Below are 19,177 nucleotides of genomic sequence, written 5' to 3' on the forward strand. Positions count from 1 at the left end.
GGTGGCCTTTTTGCCTAAATTCATGTTCCATTTTCACGTTTGACAATCCATCACCCTCCCAACGTTATTTGCTCCGCCTCACCCCTCAAAGCAAGAGGAGATGCTTCTTCGAATTAAAACCTAAAAGAGCCTTAGGTTTTTATATCAATTAAACCAATGACCATTGTCTAGACAATCAGGTTTTTGTGGGATACTTTGGGGCAAAGAAAAGTTAGGTGGTGCTGAAAAGGACTTTGTCGAGATGATAGTTCTCTGCATTAAGGTCTGCTACACACTCGCCAAGAAGCTCGCTCTGGAAGGAATGAGGGTTATTCCACCAGGACCAGGGCTACTTTTACTGTGCTGGTATGTTGAGTGCTCTTTCTTGATATCTGCCAGACCACAACATGGGTGTCAGTGCACACGTTCACAAAGCACTACATTCTTGACAGTCAGGTCCGATGCGTGGGGTATTTCGGCCATTTGTTCCTGCAGGACTATTTGACTGAGCCCGCTCTACAGACCCTTTACTGTTTCGGTGTCCTAAAGGTGAGAATCTAGGGTTTGAAGTATTCATCACAAGAATAAGTTACTTACCTTGGGAAACACTCTTTTGTTGGCTACTCTATCTAACTACAATTCCTCACTGCGATCCAAACTCCCTGTTCTGTGGAGTGGTCTCTTTTGACCATCTAGAAACTTTTCAAATAAGAGATCTGCACCTCTGATATCTCCATCGCGTCCCATGGTATGGGGAGAATCTATAAAGAAATTGACATCAGCGTGCAGGGGTGGCACCAATATGTGGCTCTGCACCACCACTTCCAAGGGCAGAACGAGGTTGTCGCAGAGTCTCACTATACCACTTAGCGGCGTGTGGGAGCACTGCTATGAACATTCGCGGATACAGTCTGGTACCTGGAGAATATTCTTAAGGTAAAGAATCTGTGGATAGATAGAGTACCCACCAGAAAGAGTATTACCAAAGGTAAGTAACTTTTTCTTTTGCAGCCACTAATACATTAGTGTTCTTCTTTCACTGATTTTTCAACAGCACAAAAGAGCCTAGTGCAGTACATGTAACTAAGTGTGACACCATGTATCAGGTCAATTAACAGACAAAACAGAAAAAGAAACTTACATATTTTTACTTTCAGGAAATAAAAAAATGAGAATCCTTTAAATATTTGCAAATTTTTGGCAGTCGCAAATAGGAACAGAATTAGCTTGATTTCGACTGCAAAAAGCATTTTGTAATGTACAAATGACAATGAGGCTTTGGTAACGGTTACAGAATCGCAGGGGCGTGTTTAGGGTGCACCTTCCAACTACTGAATCACAGTAGTATGTATTGATGTTTTGCGACTGAATTACAGTTGCAAAACATTCATTTTTTACCAGCTACAAAAAGGTAGTCATAACCATTCGCAAATGCGAAGAGGTCTCCATGAGACCCCTTCCCCTTTGAGAATGTAAATAAAAATATTCTTTTAAGAGCAAGCAGAGTCCCAGGGGCTAATGCCTGCTCTTAAAAACATGAGCAGCGCCAGAAAACCCTTTGTGGGTAACTATTGCACTTTATAAGATTATAAATAAATAAAATAAATAAATAAATGAAACTTAAAAGTTTGATTTTCTATTTTTTTAAACACATTCCATTTTCCTTTAAGAAAAACAGGCTGCATTTAAAAAAAATGCTTTATTAAAAAGCAATTGCAGACATGGAGGTCCCTGTGATGGCTATCATTCCTAATTGATTGTAAACTGTGACTTACCTCATTAATCATTAGGTGTGTTGATTTGCGACCCACTCGAAATCAATATATGAATGTTTCCAAATTTGGATTTGGTAAGAATAACAATAAGGAAACCACAATCCCTACTTTTTGCACATATGGCCCAAAGTTACTTGTTTATTTATTGGTTCAACTACACTTAGGGCATGTATTAGTGTTCATTCAGGTAAGGTTCTAATTAATTTTGAGGAGTGCAACACGTGAAAACTGGGACAGGACAGCTAGCTAGCCTTATGTACAGAAAGAGTTTTCAGAAGTACTACTTACAAGGGGTGACTGGCTCCATTCAAATGCTGATTTTCTAGAGCACAGTGTTTGATTGGGCAGAAACTGTGTACTTTCACTGTAAAAGAGTGCTAGTACTTTTTGCCCTGTCCTAAACCTTGTTAGTACTTTTTGCCTTGTTCTAAACCTTATGCTTAATACAGCAGAACGGATGAGGACAAGCAAATGATCAAGGTTATAGGCCTGATCTGTTTATTAACTGTATGCCAGAAAATCTAGTTTTTTATATTTTCTTACCATAATAGCTTGGAAAAAATATCGACAGCCTAAATACGAGACAGTAAGTATATGTAGGTAACTATATATTTTCTATTCTGAACTCCACATCTACAAATGTTGAATATATATGTAGATATTATCAAGATACATATATGTAGAATTAAGCATATTTAATCTATACTTACCTATATTTACTTACCTTGTAGACACTTAGATTGTTGATAATTGTGCTATGATAGTATGATAGCACAATTGTAAATGCCGGTTATTCTGGTACTATACTGGCATTTCAAGGTGGACTGCTATTACACGGTGTTAAACTCTGTGCAGAGGTATTTTGTTACATGGAATCTCACAGATTACCATAGTCATCAACAGTTTTGATGTCGGTTACCACCCCACATCCCCAACAAACCCTGCAGGAAGAAGATTAGACTTTTAGAATCCTTGTTAGGCTTCAATCGGGGAGAATGTTCCACTGTAAATCTGTACGTATTTACAACTTTAGGACTGTCTGCCTGATGATTGTCTAATGGGAAAGCTAACACTCAGTATAGCAGGCAAAAGGTGTTATGGTGACAGATCACTTTTAAAGGCTGCAGACCCGATTAGTTCTTTAGGAAACATTACACCAGTTCTGACCTTTTGCTATAATGAAACGTTATGACACAGGCAGAAGGCTTCACTTATTTATTATGAAAAGCATATGTTAATGCGAATTGGCCTTTAATTTTGAATTGTTATTCTGCTGTGTCAAAACCTGGAGAAAATATTTTTTTTACATTTAAGCTCACAAGTTACCTTAGTAGGCAAAAGTTTTGGTGTCGATTTTCCCATTTGACAAACCACAGGGGCAGAAGATATGCATTGTGATAATCCTTGCTAGACCATTTTAGGAGAGCCTTACAGGTTTAGTTGTCTGCCAGGCTCTTGTAATCGAACACAAACCATTAAAAATAGATACATACATATAGACACAAACATATACATCCTTAGAAGGTCTTTAGGTCAACACTCTTCTATCATTGGTCTGTTAGGGTGTCATTCACACTCTACTTACATTACTGACAGCACAAAACAAGGGAAAGTGTGTCAGCTCACTTCAAAAATTCAAAAACAAGTGTGCTGCAATTCCAGGCTGGTGGGTCTTTCTTTTAGTTTTCCATGTTCTCCTTTTATATGCCCGGTTTGATTTATTTCCTTCTCAAGTTTTTAATTTTGTTTTTAAAGTGTAATGTCACTCCACATAAAGTGCTACTGCACCACTCGCTTGCAGCTCATTCCAGCTGCAGTACATCAAATCCTGCATGGCCTTTTCTTCTAAATCAGGCAGCCATCATGAATAGTTCTGTCTATTGTGTATTATTGATTTGGCATTTCAAGATGGCCAACGCTTTGCTTCTAATGTGGGGGCCATATTTGAAATAACTATACACTAGGTGCAAAACTATGTCAAATCGGCCTGTGTAATTCAATTTTTTCTTACAATAACACACCAGCCAAAATTTGGAAGTGGCATGTGTTAGTTTTTGTACCTTTATTCTTTTAGTTTATCTTGCATATGCTTGTTGAGTTTGATTGTGTTTTTTTTTACTGTGGACGCATAAGTGAGTCTGTGGGTGAATGAAGGGATGAATGAGTGCAAGTCTGAGAGATATAGTGTGTGTATGATGATTTAATCAGTGCCTAACCGCATCAGGGGCTAAAGAGGCACTTTCAGTTAGAAACAAGATCTAGTGGCATTACCAATGCTTGTAAAAGTTACAGTACCAATGTCTCAATGAGTCTGAATATTAATAGTGCTTTTTTGAGTTTAAAATTGGTATTGATTTTACACAAAGTAATAAGCTATAGTCTGTTCATGAAACCTAACATCTAAGTTCAGTGGTTGTTAGACATTGAGGGAATTAAAGAAAGGAGAAAAGTACGGTAAACAGAGATTTTTTGAGTTTCATGGGAACCCATTGGTCATATTTTCGAATTAGAAAAAAAGAAAAGCCCAGGGTTTCGTCACTTGGAAGTATTTATAAATCCTAATTTATACCAGGCTTGTGAAGGCCGAAATATGGTTCAATTTTGGCACCTTCTTAAATGGGGCAATTGCCCCCATGATATGCGGCCCACTACTCATGTTGAGCCCCAGCAGTGGGTTGCGTATTTTGAGGAGCAGTTTAAGGTCAGCGATAAGCCCGCTTCTATTACATTTCCCCTGTATTTGAAACCCCCTTGGAATTTACTCCCTGTGAGGTGAAGTCTGTATTAAAAAGTATTCGGAGTGGCAAAGCCCCGGGACCAGACTGTATCCCCGCTGATTTATTTAAACAAGAACAAGATGTATGGGTCCCGTACTTGACAATGCTAGCTAACGGCCTTGCGGGTGGAGCTTTGGTCCCTGACTCGTGGCTTGGGGTGGACATATTGCCAATCTATAAGAAAGGCGATCGCTCTGCCCCGGCCAACTATCGGCCGATTAGTCTTATAGACGCAGTACAAAAAATCATAGCTCGCCTTGTACTGGGTCGCATACAGAGTTGGATGATCGAAACTAATGTTTTGACTCCCCTCCAGGCGGGGTTTCGGTCCCACATAGGGACCCAGGACCAAGCATTTAGGGTTGTCCTTTTATATTGGAAGGAGGTTTTTCCTCGGGGATGGTAAGCTCTTTGCAGCCTTTGTGGACTTACGGTCCGCGTTCGATCTTGTGCCAAGGGCTAAGTTATGGGAAGTTCTTTTGGAGATGGGTATGCCTAAAGAGATGGTGTCGATCCTGGTAAATATCCACGATAACACGTATGCCCGTGTCCGCTGGGGTAAACCAGGGGAGGTGACAGAAAGATTTAAGGTATCAAAGGGAGTTCGACAAGGGTGTGTGCTTGCCCCTACCCTGTTTTCGTTGTTCATTAACAGGGTTAGAAGTTATTTTTCTAATCACCCGACAGATGCTCCCACTTTGGCTGGTATGAAGATCCCCCTCCTCATGTTCGCGGGCGATACTCTCTTGATCTCCAAGACAAGACAGGGCCTGCAGTTGGCCCTGTCTCGTTTTGAGTTATTTTGCCATGAACATGAGTTGGAAATAAATGTAGGGAAGACTAAGTTTATGGTTTTCCATGGCCCAAGGCGTGTTAGTGCGCAGGTTCGTATGGGAGGTGCTATTTTGGAACAAACGGCTGTGTTTACCTACCTGGGGGTTACTTTCAGCGAGAATTTTAGCTGGAAGCAACAGTTAGACCTCCTTGTTCTTAAACATGCCCAATTAGGTGGAGCCTTGTTGAAAGAGCATAGCTATTCTTTAACCAAACCTATAGCTCCCCTGATGAAGATTTACGGTTCCAAGATTCTCCCTGCCATTATGTACGGTGCTGAATTGTGGGGATTTAGCAATTTGTCTAAATTAAAGATTGCACAGAATAAATTTCTTAGGTCTGCAATAGGGCTTCCTCAATCAACACCTTGTATTCCATTATTATATGATTTAGGTTTCCAGCCCATTGAGGACTTGGTAAGGTATAGACCCCTCGCGTTTTGGCGTCGTCTGTGGACCACACCGGAACGGTCTATTTATGCCAAAGCATTACTGGAAGTTAAAGGGCTTGAGGGCTCACATAGGATCACTTGGTTGACTGAAATTAAATCATTGTTGACTGATATAGGGATGGGAAATCTTTGGGCAAACCCGGACACAGCTGTTTTCCCTTCGAAAATTGTTCTCAGGGATGCTTACTGGTGCAGGATTAAGGCCAAGAGATTTGCTTCCCTTACGGGTAGTTCTATGACAGTAACGTTCCTTGCTCTTAAGGATGAGTCCGCCTATGAAGGATATTGGAACACTATTACGAAGCAACTTGATCGTAAACTGTATCACCAGTTTAGAGTGGGCTCCCTACCACTGCGAGGGCTAACAAAAAGCTGGAGCCTTCTTGGTAGTGATAAGTGCCCCTTTTGTGTGGACCAGATAGAAACCATGGATCATTTTCTTTTCTGTTGTCCGGCATATCTATTTCCACGGCTTGTATGGCTCCGTCCCGTATGTCGACTAATGAGAACTCGTTCTGCACAGGTAGCTAGTAGAATTTTGAAATCTTGACACTTCAAAACCTGTGGTTAAAGGTGTTGCTAAATTTGTCAGTTGGGCTTGGATTCTTAGGTCTCGGAAGGCTAAAATCTAACTTGTGTCACATATGTCATTCTGTTGATTTTAATAACTGTTATTTTTATGGCTACAGGGTTAGGTACTATGTGTTTATTATATTTATCTACTATGTACAGTCATTGTGTTTCAATAATATGTATATTTAATATTTTTTTTTATTTTTTTTATTGGTTTTATTATGTACACATTTCTTGTTATGTATGAAATAACTATTTTATATGAATTTTATTATGTATAGTATGTCTTTTATGATGAAAATCGAATAAAGACTTTTTTGGAACGAATAAATCCTAATTCAAAAGTCAATGAGTTTCCTAGGGTTGTTGTACAGCACACAATAAACCCCAAACACAAATCAGACATTCAAAAACTGTTTACAATGGCACTTATAACTGTACCGGTCAAATCATTAATAATGCAACTTATTTCCTGGCTACACAAAATGTAACACTGGCTAAGAAACAGGACTGTCTGAAACGGCGGTGTAATTACTTACCTTTGCAAACGGGTTATGGGCTACTGCATCCCGAATGTTGGTGAATGGCGCCTCCAGGATGATTGCATCAGCTGGTGTTCCTTCCAAGCAATTAGAATTTTTTTTATTCTTATTCATATATATTTGCAAAATGTGTAAATATTATGCTTAAATTCATCAAAAAGAGTTTTAGAATAGCATTTAACAAGACAGATGAATAAATATTTTTTACAATTTTAAATTTAAAAAAAAATCAAAAATCCCAAGTATGACTTTGAGCTTGTTAGATGTAAAATATACCCTCTTAGAATGTTGTCACTTTATTTAAGAGACAGTACATGGCAGCAATTGTGTGAACCTGGTGACCATTATACTTTGGCTGCATCTAAAGCTTGTTAGGTGTTTCAGGCAGGAACATCTCTTATTGGCCAGTAGAACCTGGCTATCATGAATCAAATTGTAAACATTACCCAGGGTAGCACTAGCACCCCTGAAACCAGCACTTCATAGAACACATTCTTCCCACTGAAGATGCATCAAGAGGTAATGCTGAACCATGCAGAGCACCACAATTACAAAGAGGTGACTGGATGATGTTGTAGGTGCTTCAGGTGGTCTGATGTTGTTGAAATGTTTGTTTAGGTGGTAGAAATCCCTGCCACAATCAGATGATGGAGCTGAGGCAGAGCCTTTGGGCTAGTAGCAGATACCTCTCTTTTCAACTGATCATCCTGAATGTTCTCTAAACACTAAAACCCCAACTACCAGTGCTACTGAAGATGGAGGTGCTATCGGATACGGTAAATACCACATTTTTAGAGACTGGCACTTGTTAAATGGAGAATAATATGAGAAAATTGTTCTTACACAACTTAATTTTGCATATCGGGATTTATCATGCATTTTCCTCAAGCAAATATTAGCAGTTCTCACCTGGTGAAATGTACCTGCGTGAAAACTGCGGTTGGGGGAAGGTCGGTAATGACTGCAAAATTCGGAACGCTGATATATGCAGTAATAGGAGACAGCGTCTATATCTGGACTGAATAGCCCACTTGTTTTCGGGCCCCGTAACTTAAACGTGTACAAAAACAATCAATAGCTAACCACAACTGGAATGAACCACTGGCCCATTCAACAGGGTGTAAGACTATTCCATACACTTGGACCAAAAGTTAAAACGACTGCATGAAACAGCGCCTTGTCAACAGCTATTTACCATACACAGCACTAGAGCTGATTTGCAAAGATTTAGGTGAAGTTCGACCAACTGCTGTGTCTTTTGGTGTTGAAACATGAGAGCCAAAGCTTGGTAATCTGTAGGCAATTACTCATAAATAATGATGCGATTGCATTCATTGCTCACAATGTACACTGTAATATGTATACTGAGATGCGTTGTTCCTTCCCACATCAAAGTGGGGATTCCATTGCTATGTATGGCTTTGGTAGAGAGACACTAATGGAAATAACTTAATTCAAATCCAATAGCACACTGCTATGCCGTAGCAATATTTGTTAACAAAAGCTGCTATTCACTGTTGCTATGTCTTAAAGGAAATTCAATTTGGGAAAAAGGGGGTGGTGATGGACAGAGTTTCTGATTGATGTAGAATACTCTTACCAAGTCAAGAGATCATGTTTTTAATCCATCACCGTTTTTTAGCTCACTGCACCATCCCAGCTCAGAACCTGGCTACATGCAAATTAGTCTGTACCTGTCCCAGTGCATGATGGGAACAGGGCAAACCAAACTACCAAGCCAATTCTTATACTGGGAAGGAAACAAGCTTCCGGGGACCGGTTTCTGGCATCACAGCCTTCGTCGGCCCGGCTTACCTGAATCCTGATGGTGCAATGAGCAAGGGACTCACGTCTGAGCATACCCTCCCACACTGAGTGTGGATAAAATCGATTTGGGAAAAAGGGGGTGGTGATGGACAGAGTTTCTGATTGATGTAGAATACTCTTACCAAGTCAAGAGATCATGGTTTTAATCCATCACCGTTTTTTAGCTCACTGCACCATCCCAGCTCAGAACCTGGCTACATGCAAATTAGTCTGTACCTGTCCCAGTGCATGATGGGAACAGGGCAAACCAAACTACCAAGCCAATTCTTATACTGGGAAGGAAACAAGCTTCCGGGGACCGGTTTCTGGCATCACAGCCTTCGTCGGCCCGGCTTGCCTGAATCCTGATGGTGCAATGAGCAAGGGACTCACGTCTGAGCATACCCTCCCACACTGAGTGTGGATAAAATCGATTTGGGAAAAAGGGGGTGGTGATGGACAGAGTTTCTGATTGATGTAGAATACTCTTACCAAGTCAAGAGATCATGGTTTTAATCCATCACCGTTTTTTAGCTCACTGCACCATTAAAGGAAATTCAGGCTCCTCTGGTTGGGCGCTCATAGAGCCTGTAAGAGCTAGGAGCACAGCTTGAGGAGAAGAGGGAAGGGAAGCTACTGAGAGCGGCGGGTGTTTTAGCATGAAGCCACACATTCTTTGTTCATTAGGGACACTGAGTAGAGGCTCTGTTATGTATGTCTCTCCGTTACTCCAATACCTCTGCATAACAGTTGAAAGCAGGGGCAGATGATTTTGAATGCTCTCGCTGTCTATTTGATGTCACTCGGAACCCCTCGGTGCAAAACATCCCCATCTACAATTCTATATGTTCATTAATAGTTTAGTCGCTGGAATATTTTGACCCTTTTTAAAAATTAGTTTTGGCAGTGCAGCTAAACGCAAGAGCTATTCCTTAAAGTACACACAGAGTAGGCTTTAGCGCCACTCAGTGGAGAATTTACCTCGTATCTCATGCTGTAGGCTGTTTGGAGTATCTTTCAGTGATCTAGAAAGAGTTTCTATTTGAATACATGAGGGACTATTTTACATCTGAAAAGTACATTCAATCACCACACTGTTTGTCACAGTCAATGATTTTCTCCTATATGTGTTTCTATACAGAGAGCAATTATTTTTGCTGCTTCTCTGCAAGCACTACAAAAAGGCAATATGGCTGGCTTTAATATGATATGTAGTAGTTATGCATGCAGGGTATGTAAATAGCATGTGTTCTGCAAGCCAGACTTACTGGATTTGCAAATGTTTGTCTTCACATACATGTGCATTCTAAGTTCATCCACTTCCCACGTTTATCCCCACTTCCCCATCCTACGTCCTCTGCACCAATACTGTACTGCACTCATGCTTTGTAGATGGGTTTGTGTAACGACTGTCCAAATGTTTTAATAGATACAGATTCCTCATCCTCAGATTAACTTTTTCATTAATCAGTTGCTTTCATGACCTTAGTTTGAAACCAATGTCATCCTAAACTCACCAACATGTCTGACAACCTCTATCAATTAGCTGTTCTTTCAGTAGGGAAGTAGGCTGGAATCCTCCTTTAGGACTAGGTTACGTTTCAGATGCAAGAGAGTCTCCCCTGCACCCATTGGAGAACACAATAGTCTAGTAGTGATCAGGAGGTTTATATATCTCCCAATACCCATTCTTGTCCACCCAATTGTTTGCATTATGTTCATATTGAGAGGAGAACTAAGGTCATGGGTGTACAGAGGCCACTATCAGGCAAGTTCCTGTCTCTTCACAGAGTTTGTCTTCTCTCCACCGGGCCCACATGTCTCAATCAAGTGCCCACATTCCAGCCAAAGACAGTGTTGCAAAACACAGCTGTGCAATGTATTTTATTTTGAGTCATGGTTACAGCCATGAAAAATAAAAACATAGTTTATGTTTTCTAAATCCTATAGAATGAAAACATATTTATAATTACCTTTTCCTTCCAGTGATCTTCCTACATTTGTCGCAACTCTATGAAGAAAGAGAAGTGAAAATTCAGAATACAAGTTCAATACATCTAAAAATATGTTTCAATAATTTCAAAAATGACCAATTTACAACTTTTTCTAGGTTTGGGATGGGTTCTCTAAATCTGACTAGCAAAATAGCCTGTACGTATTTTGTGATATCAACTATACTTTTTCAGCAATTTAAACTCCCTCTTAGCTGTACCTGGAATCAGAATTGCATGGCAGTCGCCGGATCATGTTTAATGAAAAATCACCAAACATCTGTTCATGCCAAAAAGGCTTTATACACAGGGAACTTAACACACTGACATCACTCCATGACTCTTACGTAGATAAGAGTTACTGTCATCACTCCAAGGCACATTTAGATAAGAGTAGTGCATAAAACTGCACTGATTTTATCGGTGTTCTGGAGAGTAAAAAGAACATAATGATTATCGCTCTGGTGAAGTTGCCAAGGTATTCATTTTTTTAAAAAAGTTATCAAGTCAAAAATTATCTTATTACAATACAGTTCATCTTTGACCAAGTGTTGTTCTGTTCTAAAGCTATAGAACAGTACAGATATGCTTAGAGTTTGCCTACTCAAAACACTGCCGGTCTCTATCGCCTGACGTAATAAAATGTGAAATAACCTTAGAGATGGATGTGTAGATTTTAATGTTAATTCTTTAATCATCTTTCCATCATCAAGATCAGGTGCTCAAGATCTTAGTTGTCTATTTCAATAAAGAGATGCATCATATGCTCCCTCATCACCTTTCCTTTTCTGCCTTGTTCAAAGATCCAACCTTGGCTTAGAATCAGTGATCCTTGCGAAGTATGGTCCCCACACTTAACTCATTTTTATCCGATAATTTGTTTCTGACCTAGTAACATCTTTCCTGACCAGCAATATTCTTCATCTACACCCTTCACTCGTGGGAGATTTTGTATCGTTCCATTTGTTTTAGCAATTAGTCTTCAAAACCAAAGAATAATAAATACGCTGTCTTAGACGAGGTGGCTATAGGCACTGTCAATATAACTATGATGGGCGGTTTTAGCACGACTTACCACCCTTTGGCTAGCCAGTTCACTTAAACAAGCCTGCACATGCTACCAGAAATATTGTAATTCCCATGTTGCCATTATATTTGTACAAATGCAAAAACAACAGTTGATGGACAGAATGCAGAACAATGTCATACATTCACCCCAGTACAGAGATCTGGGCCTAAATCCATCGTTTTTTTGCTCACCATGTCGTTACAGTTTGAACCTAGCCATATGCAAATCAGTCTTGACCCTGTGCCTCATGGGTACAGTCCAGCCCGAACTGCCAAGCCAGGTCCTCCCTGGACTGGAAACAAGCATCCTAGGACCGGTTTCGGGGTTTCACCCCTCTTCAGTCAGGATAGCTTGATTCCAGCGGCATGGAGAGCACAGGACCCACGTCTGGGCATACCCTTCCCACTCGGGGTGACAAATGCAAAAACAACAGTTGATAGACAGAATGCAGAACAATGTCATACATTCACCCCAGTACAGAGATCTGGGCCTAAATCCATCGGGAAGAGTATGCCCTTGACGTGGGTCCCGTGCTAACTACGCCACGTCAAGACTGATTTGCATATGGCCGTGTCTGAACTGGGGTGGCGTTGTGAGCAAAATAACGATGGATTAAACCCAGATCTGTGACTGGGGGTGAATGTTTTGCCAATGTGCAACATTCCGTCCATCATCTTGTGTGTTTTATTATATTTGTACAGCATATGCAGTGTACATTGGCATCGTCTCCAGTTCCTAGGAATCCATGACAGAAAAAAGCCACTCCACAGTTGTAAATATTTGAAAAAGGTTTCTCCAATAGGAAGATCATGTGCAGCCTGAATGCTCAGGAAAGATTTAATAGTGTCAATCTTTCAATAGCTCTCCTATTGCTGTTATCCCTGATTTTTGCTATTAAAACTTAACACACTATGGTTCATATCATTTTCCCACAATGGTGTCAATTGGTGGTATTTACGGATTTTCAGCTGCTTACAAATGGCACCAAAAGTCTGACATACGAATATGAAATTTTTTAACATTTTGGATAGCCAAATTTGAATATGAATCCTTTGATACCAACACCTATCACAGCTTCCATCAGGATGTTGTCGATCGCCTTTGCTCATACTGGATTGTTCAATCTTTTCCGATATTCCGAACAGGTGGCCACATATTATATCTCTATTTCTGGGAGTGCTCACTCCATCTAACTGTGTGCAGCAACGTTTCTTCCAGTCTACTAGCACTGCATTTAGCTTTTTGAAAAACAATTTGGACACATAAAATAGGATGATATGAAAACGAAAAAGGCCTTCGAGCAGAATTGTAATTTTAAAGATATTTTTTTAAATTTTTTTTATTCGAAACCGTTAGCACACAATAAAATACAAACAAGGGCCTACAACCACCAGGGCCGGCCGCCATAGAGCCCGAGGGCCCGCAGTGTAACGCCACACAATCCGTCGAACCATAGGCAAGGCGCCCGGCAGTTCGTAAGCACATATAACAGGCCGGGGCCATAGGCCAGGAGCAGGAGCAATTGAAAACAACAGTTTCATTTTGTATTAAATATAAAACACACTCAAGGCAATGAGAGTCCGAAGTAGCAGCGTGCTCTTCCCGGGACGGGGAATAACATATAGTGTCCAAAGCAGTTCCTGTCCGGAAGCTGTAGAGGGGGGCAATGGGAAAACAAAGCATGGAGCACACCGCAAGCCCTCCCGCGGAACGCGCGGCTAGGGGGTCAGCGCAATATCGACCTCTAATGGCAGAGGCGGGGTGCAGATACGTCCCCGATATAGATTCCACGGACCCCATACCCTAGTCCATTTCCCTGGCTTACCTCTCGCCACATACGCCTTCTTTTCCCTAAACATACACCAGTCCATATTCTCCTTCCATACATCAATCGTGGGCGGCCTCGGGGAGCCCCATAACTGTGCAATGTTACGCTTAGCCACCATATACCCCAAGGTCACCCACTGCGTCTGTGCCGCATTACAATCATTCGGTTCCCAGACATTCAACAAACACCTCCTAGCCTCTGGCAACAGGGCCACATGCGTGACCCCCTCCATTACGGTGTGGATACCGTTCCAGAATCGCACAACCTCCGAACATTCCCACAAGATATGAAGGAACGTGCCCGGCAGGCCACATCCATGCTTACACAATCCATCCATCGAATAACCCATACGCAGCAAACCGGGCCCTGTGACATACACTCTATGGAGGATCTTCAGCTGTACAAACCGTAGGCGGGCCGGGATCGCCACCTCTTTCGGGGAGGCCACCGCCGATACCCAGTCCTCATCATCCAATTCCAAGCCATCGCCCGTCCACGCCTCCCTCAAACGGAGCAGCACGTCCGCACGATCGTTAATAAGTTTCTTATAAATCAGGGAAATAGTGCTGTCGGGCACATAGCCATCCAACACTCTATCCTCCAGTGGGGAATACTCGGGGATAGCAGTAGCATCCGGAAAGACCGAACAAAGTGCATGGTAGACTTGAGCATACCGGAAGTACTCTCTATCGTTTAATTTATATTAAATTTTAAGCATTTCGAACGTTTTGAAAGCTCCCTTCGCCCACAGATCACCCACCTCACATATACCAATCATATCCCATTTCTCAAAGCCTTTCGATCTCCACAAACAGCCCAACCGCCCAGAAGCATACAACGGCGTCGCCCGAGTCAAGCGATCCCTCCACCCCATCGCAGCATTCGCCGCGTGCCACACGTGCACCGCCACCCGCGTGGGTCCCGTCAACCGCGTGTCCTGGGTCACCGAGTACAGCGCCCTATTATAGTCTCCACCCGGAAGCAGGAGTTTATCCATCTCAAAGGCCGGGTTAAAGGCAGGACCATATATCCCGTGGTTCACCGCCGCCAACTGAGACGCCCAATAGTATCGTTTAATATCGGGGAGGGCGACACCCCCATCATACCAAGGGAGCGTCAACTTGGCTAGAGCAATCCGCGGCCGCCCGTCCCAAAACAGTTGGCGCTGAAGACCCTCCACCTCCCGGAAATAACGGGCCGGCACGACATCAAGAGTATTTTGCAAGGCATACAAGAAACGAGGCAGCGACATCTTTTTAAACAATGCCGCCCGTCCGAGCGGCGAGAGCGGAAGTCGTCGCCATCTCGCTACGTCGGCCTTCAATCGCTGGAGGGGAGGCAGAAGGTTTCGCTCATAGCGAACCGCGGGGTCCAGTGAGATAAAGATTCCCAAATATTTGAACCCCAGGGTAACAATCTGAGCTGGGCAACCCCGCGGCAGCAGGGGGGCATCCCCCGAGAGGACGTAGACGCACGACTTGGCCCAGTTGATGACCAGGCCGGAGTTGCGGCCAAAAGAATTCAGCACGTCCACCAATACAATTAGCGACTGCCGGGGAGACGTGAGATACAGAAGGATATCATCCGCGTAAAGGGAGACACGGTCTTCGAATTCCGGCGTCCATCTAATGCCTCGCAACGACGGCTCCCAACGCAACCAGGCGGCGAGAGGCTGCAAAGAAAGTGCAAAGAGAAGGGGTGATAGCGGACACCCCTGCCGCGTACCTCTCCCCAGAGCGAAGGGAGCCGACACCCTACCATTCACTACCACCTGAGCCAGTGGGTCAGCGTATAGTAATTTTACCCAACCAATAAACTCCGGGCCGAACCCAAATTTCGCCAACACGGCCCAAATATATGGCCACTCCAAAGTGTTGAATGCCATAGTAGAATCCAAAGATGCCAAGATGGCCGGCTCACGTATGAATTCCGCTCTAGCAAGCACGCCGTGTAACCGCCTCAGATTTAGAGCGGTATTCCGATGGGGTATAAAACCAGACTGATCCTGATGAATCAAGTCGCCCACGACCCGAACCAGTCGGTTAGCCAACACTTTAGCCAGAATTTTGGGTTCTGCGTTCAACAGCGAAATGGGCCTATAGGAGGCGCAGCGATCTCGCGGCTTCCCCTCTTTGTGTATCACAACTATGCTGGCGAGGCGTTGGTCAGGGGGGAGGAAGCCCGCCGCACGTGCCGCCAAAAACATGTCTCGAAGATATGGTGCTATCTTATCGGGACGCAACTTGTAGAGTTCGATGGGAAGACCATTGGGACCCACCGTTTTACCCGAAGCAATCGAACGAGTGGCCAAAGCGATCTCATCTGACGACAACTTCGCCTCCATCAACACCGCGTCGGCCTCCGATAGGGTTGGCAATGCGATGTCTCTAAGCAGGCTCTGGGAATCCTCCTCCGATCGCAACGAGACCGGAGAGTATACTCCGCGGAAATGAGCTGCGAAGCAGTCAACGATCTCAACCGGGTCAGTCACACGCACTCCATCACTCCTCTCCACAACGGGCACCACCCTGCTAGCTCTCTCCTTCCTATCCAACCAAGCGATCAGTTTTCCGGCCTTATCCCCCACATCATACAACCGCCCTTGCTGCTCTCTACTCATCTCTTTAGCCCCTTCCGTGACTAACGCTCTGTAATCTGACTGTTTGAGGCTGAGAACATGCAATTTCTCCTCAGTGACCCCACTCTCCAAGTCCTCCTCCATTACAGCTATTTCCGCTTCCAGGCGGACCACCTCCGCTCTCTCGCACTTCTTAGTATGGGAGATAAGGGACAAGGCCTGCCCCCTGACCACCACCTTATAAGCCTCCCATAGGGAGACGGCCGACGACACCGACCCCACGTTATCAGTAAAGTAGTGATCAGTGGACTTGACCAACTCCGCGCGGATCTTAGGGTTACGGAGATACCAGGTGTTAATGGGTGCCACTCTCCCCTCTGCCCCAGAGACTACCCTCAGCTGCAACCATAGAGGGGAATGGTCAGAGATACCTCGGGCTAAATGACGCACCTCCCCAATCATTCCAGCTTGGGTCACCGGCATAAGCATATAGTCAAGTCTAGAGAGACTCCCATGGGCCCCCGAGTGAAAGGCGTATTGCGCCTGTCCCGGATGCATCAATCTCCAGCAATCTACAAGTCCCAAAGTGTCCAAAAAACCACCCAACCAGGCCTGAGCCCTAGGGAGATCCCTGGGAGGGTGACAGTCCTCCAAACCGGAGACAACGGCATTAAAATCACCACCCAACACCAAAACCCCCCCAGGGAGTCCCAGGACCAAACGCCCCAAATCAGCAAACGTAGCCGTTTGTAACCCCGGAGGTACATACACAGCCACGAGCGACACAGTCCTGCCCTCCCATCTCCCCACCAGCGCCACATATCGCCCCCTATCATCGTGAAGCACTTCGTCCACTTCCAATGGGAGAGAGGCCCTAACCAGAATGCCCACTCCCCTAGAGCCAGAAGTAAAACCAGAGTGAGCGGCAAGGCGATAGCCCCTCCTATTTAGGGCCTGGAAGGAGTTCCCAATCAAATGTGTCTCCTGCAGGAAAACAATGTCGGGCGAGGCTCGTTTCAAGAACTGCAACACCACCCCGCGCTTGATCCTGTCCCCCAGACCGTTCACATTCCACGAAAGGATTCTCAATCCCCTACCCCCCATCCCACTCCCGCACATGATACCCACATCACGGAGAGCACAACCCGGAGAGTTCAGCAGAAAACTTCACATTGCCTTGCAAAACAAAAAAACAACCATCCCCAACAACCCCCCTCCCCCACAATCCCAGAACAACAACTCCCCCCTCCCTGCACCCCTGCTTGAGCCCAAACAGCCCCCCCAATTTTAAAGATATTGATTCTACCTATGAACCTAATTGGGATTATATCCCATTATTTAGTTTGGCTCTTGGTTTAAGTGATCAGCAAAATGTAACTTAGCATGGAAAGCTTGGAAATATTCATGCTTATACAGATTCCATGGATTCATGCTGGCCAGTGCTCTGATCACAAGGTACATTTTCAGATGCAGTGCCAAGCTGAAGAATTTCCCATTTTCCTAACATAAGTTTCTTTGCATGAAACAACAGAAAACTCCTCTATTGTATTAAAACCTCTTTCAATATTATTTTTTTCATCTTTTGAGTACAAAGCCACATCATTGGCATAAAGCCTAATTTTCTCCCTCATAGAGAGTTGTGTAGCTTGTGCCGCAACAAACTGTATAAAGAGCACAAATAATAATGACGATCCGGTACATCTCTGACTATTTCCACAATAGTTCTAAATCTTTTCCTCCAGAATACCGTTTATTATAGGACGGGTCCAAACACCTGTGTATAAGCGAGGTAGTGACCTGATAAACTGGAACTATATTCTAATATTCTTCAGTATGGTCCACAAGAATTCCCAGTTCATCAGGTCAAATGCTTTCTTTTTATCCAAGAAGGTAATTACACCTGTTCTGTTATTGTCAGAGAAATATAAATTTTCTTTCAATAAGAAATGAGTTAGGACTGCCAGTTTTCGTCCAGGAATAAAGCCTGTTTGATCTGGTCCCACAACCCTCCTGTCAGATGATTAACCAGTATTTTCATTAAGATTTTGTAATCTGTGTTTAGGAACATTGCGAGTCTATATGTGTCATTATGCAATGGATTATTTTGCACTTTGGAAAAAATGCACAAGAGTCCTTCCTTTTAAGTGTTGTGGTTATCCCTGAGACGTAAATATTATTAAAATTAAAATGTTTTTTTAAAATTTCAGATTGAAAACCATCCGGGCCAGGTGTCCGCCTACTGGCAAATTTTTAATAACCTGTTCCATTTCTGATTTTTTTATGGCGGAATCTAAAATGAAATTACAGCTTGTTCACCCTTAATTTGTGTTATAGTTAGGTTCTCAGGTATTCTTAAGTATTGAAATAGGAAGCTGCATCTCCTTGGGCTTAAGAGCCCAATCACATTCATAGTTCAGATCTTTGATGAATGGCATCTTCTAGGTAATTGAGGCTCACCGACCCATTCAGTTTCCAGTTTTCATATATATGAAAGATAGTTTTTGACTGGTTTTCTTTTTTTCCCCTCTTTCACCATACCCAGTTTCCTCCCTCCCTTCCGCTGCTATCTCCCCCAAGTTTGTTACCTTCCCTGCAGGGACATCTTAAGGATTGTGGGGGCTATGGGCCAAACTATTTTGGGGGCCCCTGTTCGAAACAGCTTTGAATTTATGATCCAATTTTATCCTTTTCATGGGCTCTTTGGTGAGGTCACTGACAGTGCACAGATAGACTGGTCCAAATTCTAACTGCGTTTCCATCTAATATTCAGGGATTGTACAATGTGTTTCCAATACTGTAACACAGCAGCAGCGCACTAATATTATTTCAAATAATCTCTGTGACACCCTCCAATTTCTCATATGTGAGATCCTGTTTCGATCTGAAAACAACTTTTTTAGGGTTTTTGCATGAAACATAAACACAACAATTTTCTGCAAAAAGTTTATAATAGAGTCTCATACACCAGGAAAAC

The 19,177-nt window shown here is 43.2% G+C and overlaps 1 protein-coding gene across 2 annotated transcripts in view; it reads right to left on the reverse strand.

Moving 5' to 3' along the window:
- ABHD12B (abhydrolase domain containing 12B) overlaps window positions 1-19,177 on the reverse strand; it is a 259,208-nt gene that overhangs the window by 67,553 nt on the left and 172,478 nt on the right. For both annotated transcript variants that reach the window (XM_085626980.1, XM_085626979.1), the window contains 2 exons: window positions 10,711-10,748; window positions 6,929-7,008 (listed from right to left, as the gene is read on the reverse strand). In XM_085626980.1, the coding sequence (XP_085483106.1) occupies window positions 6,929-7,008; window positions 10,711-10,748 (118 nt within the window). The remainder of the gene's footprint in view (window positions 1-6,928; window positions 7,009-10,710; window positions 10,749-19,177) is intronic.

The sequence above is a fragment of the Triturus cristatus genome, chromosome 9 (genome assembly GCF_964204655.1).
Source record: "Triturus cristatus chromosome 9, aTriCri1.1, whole genome shotgun sequence".
Classification (NCBI taxonomy): domain Eukaryota; kingdom Metazoa; phylum Chordata; class Amphibia; order Caudata; family Salamandridae; genus Triturus; species Triturus cristatus.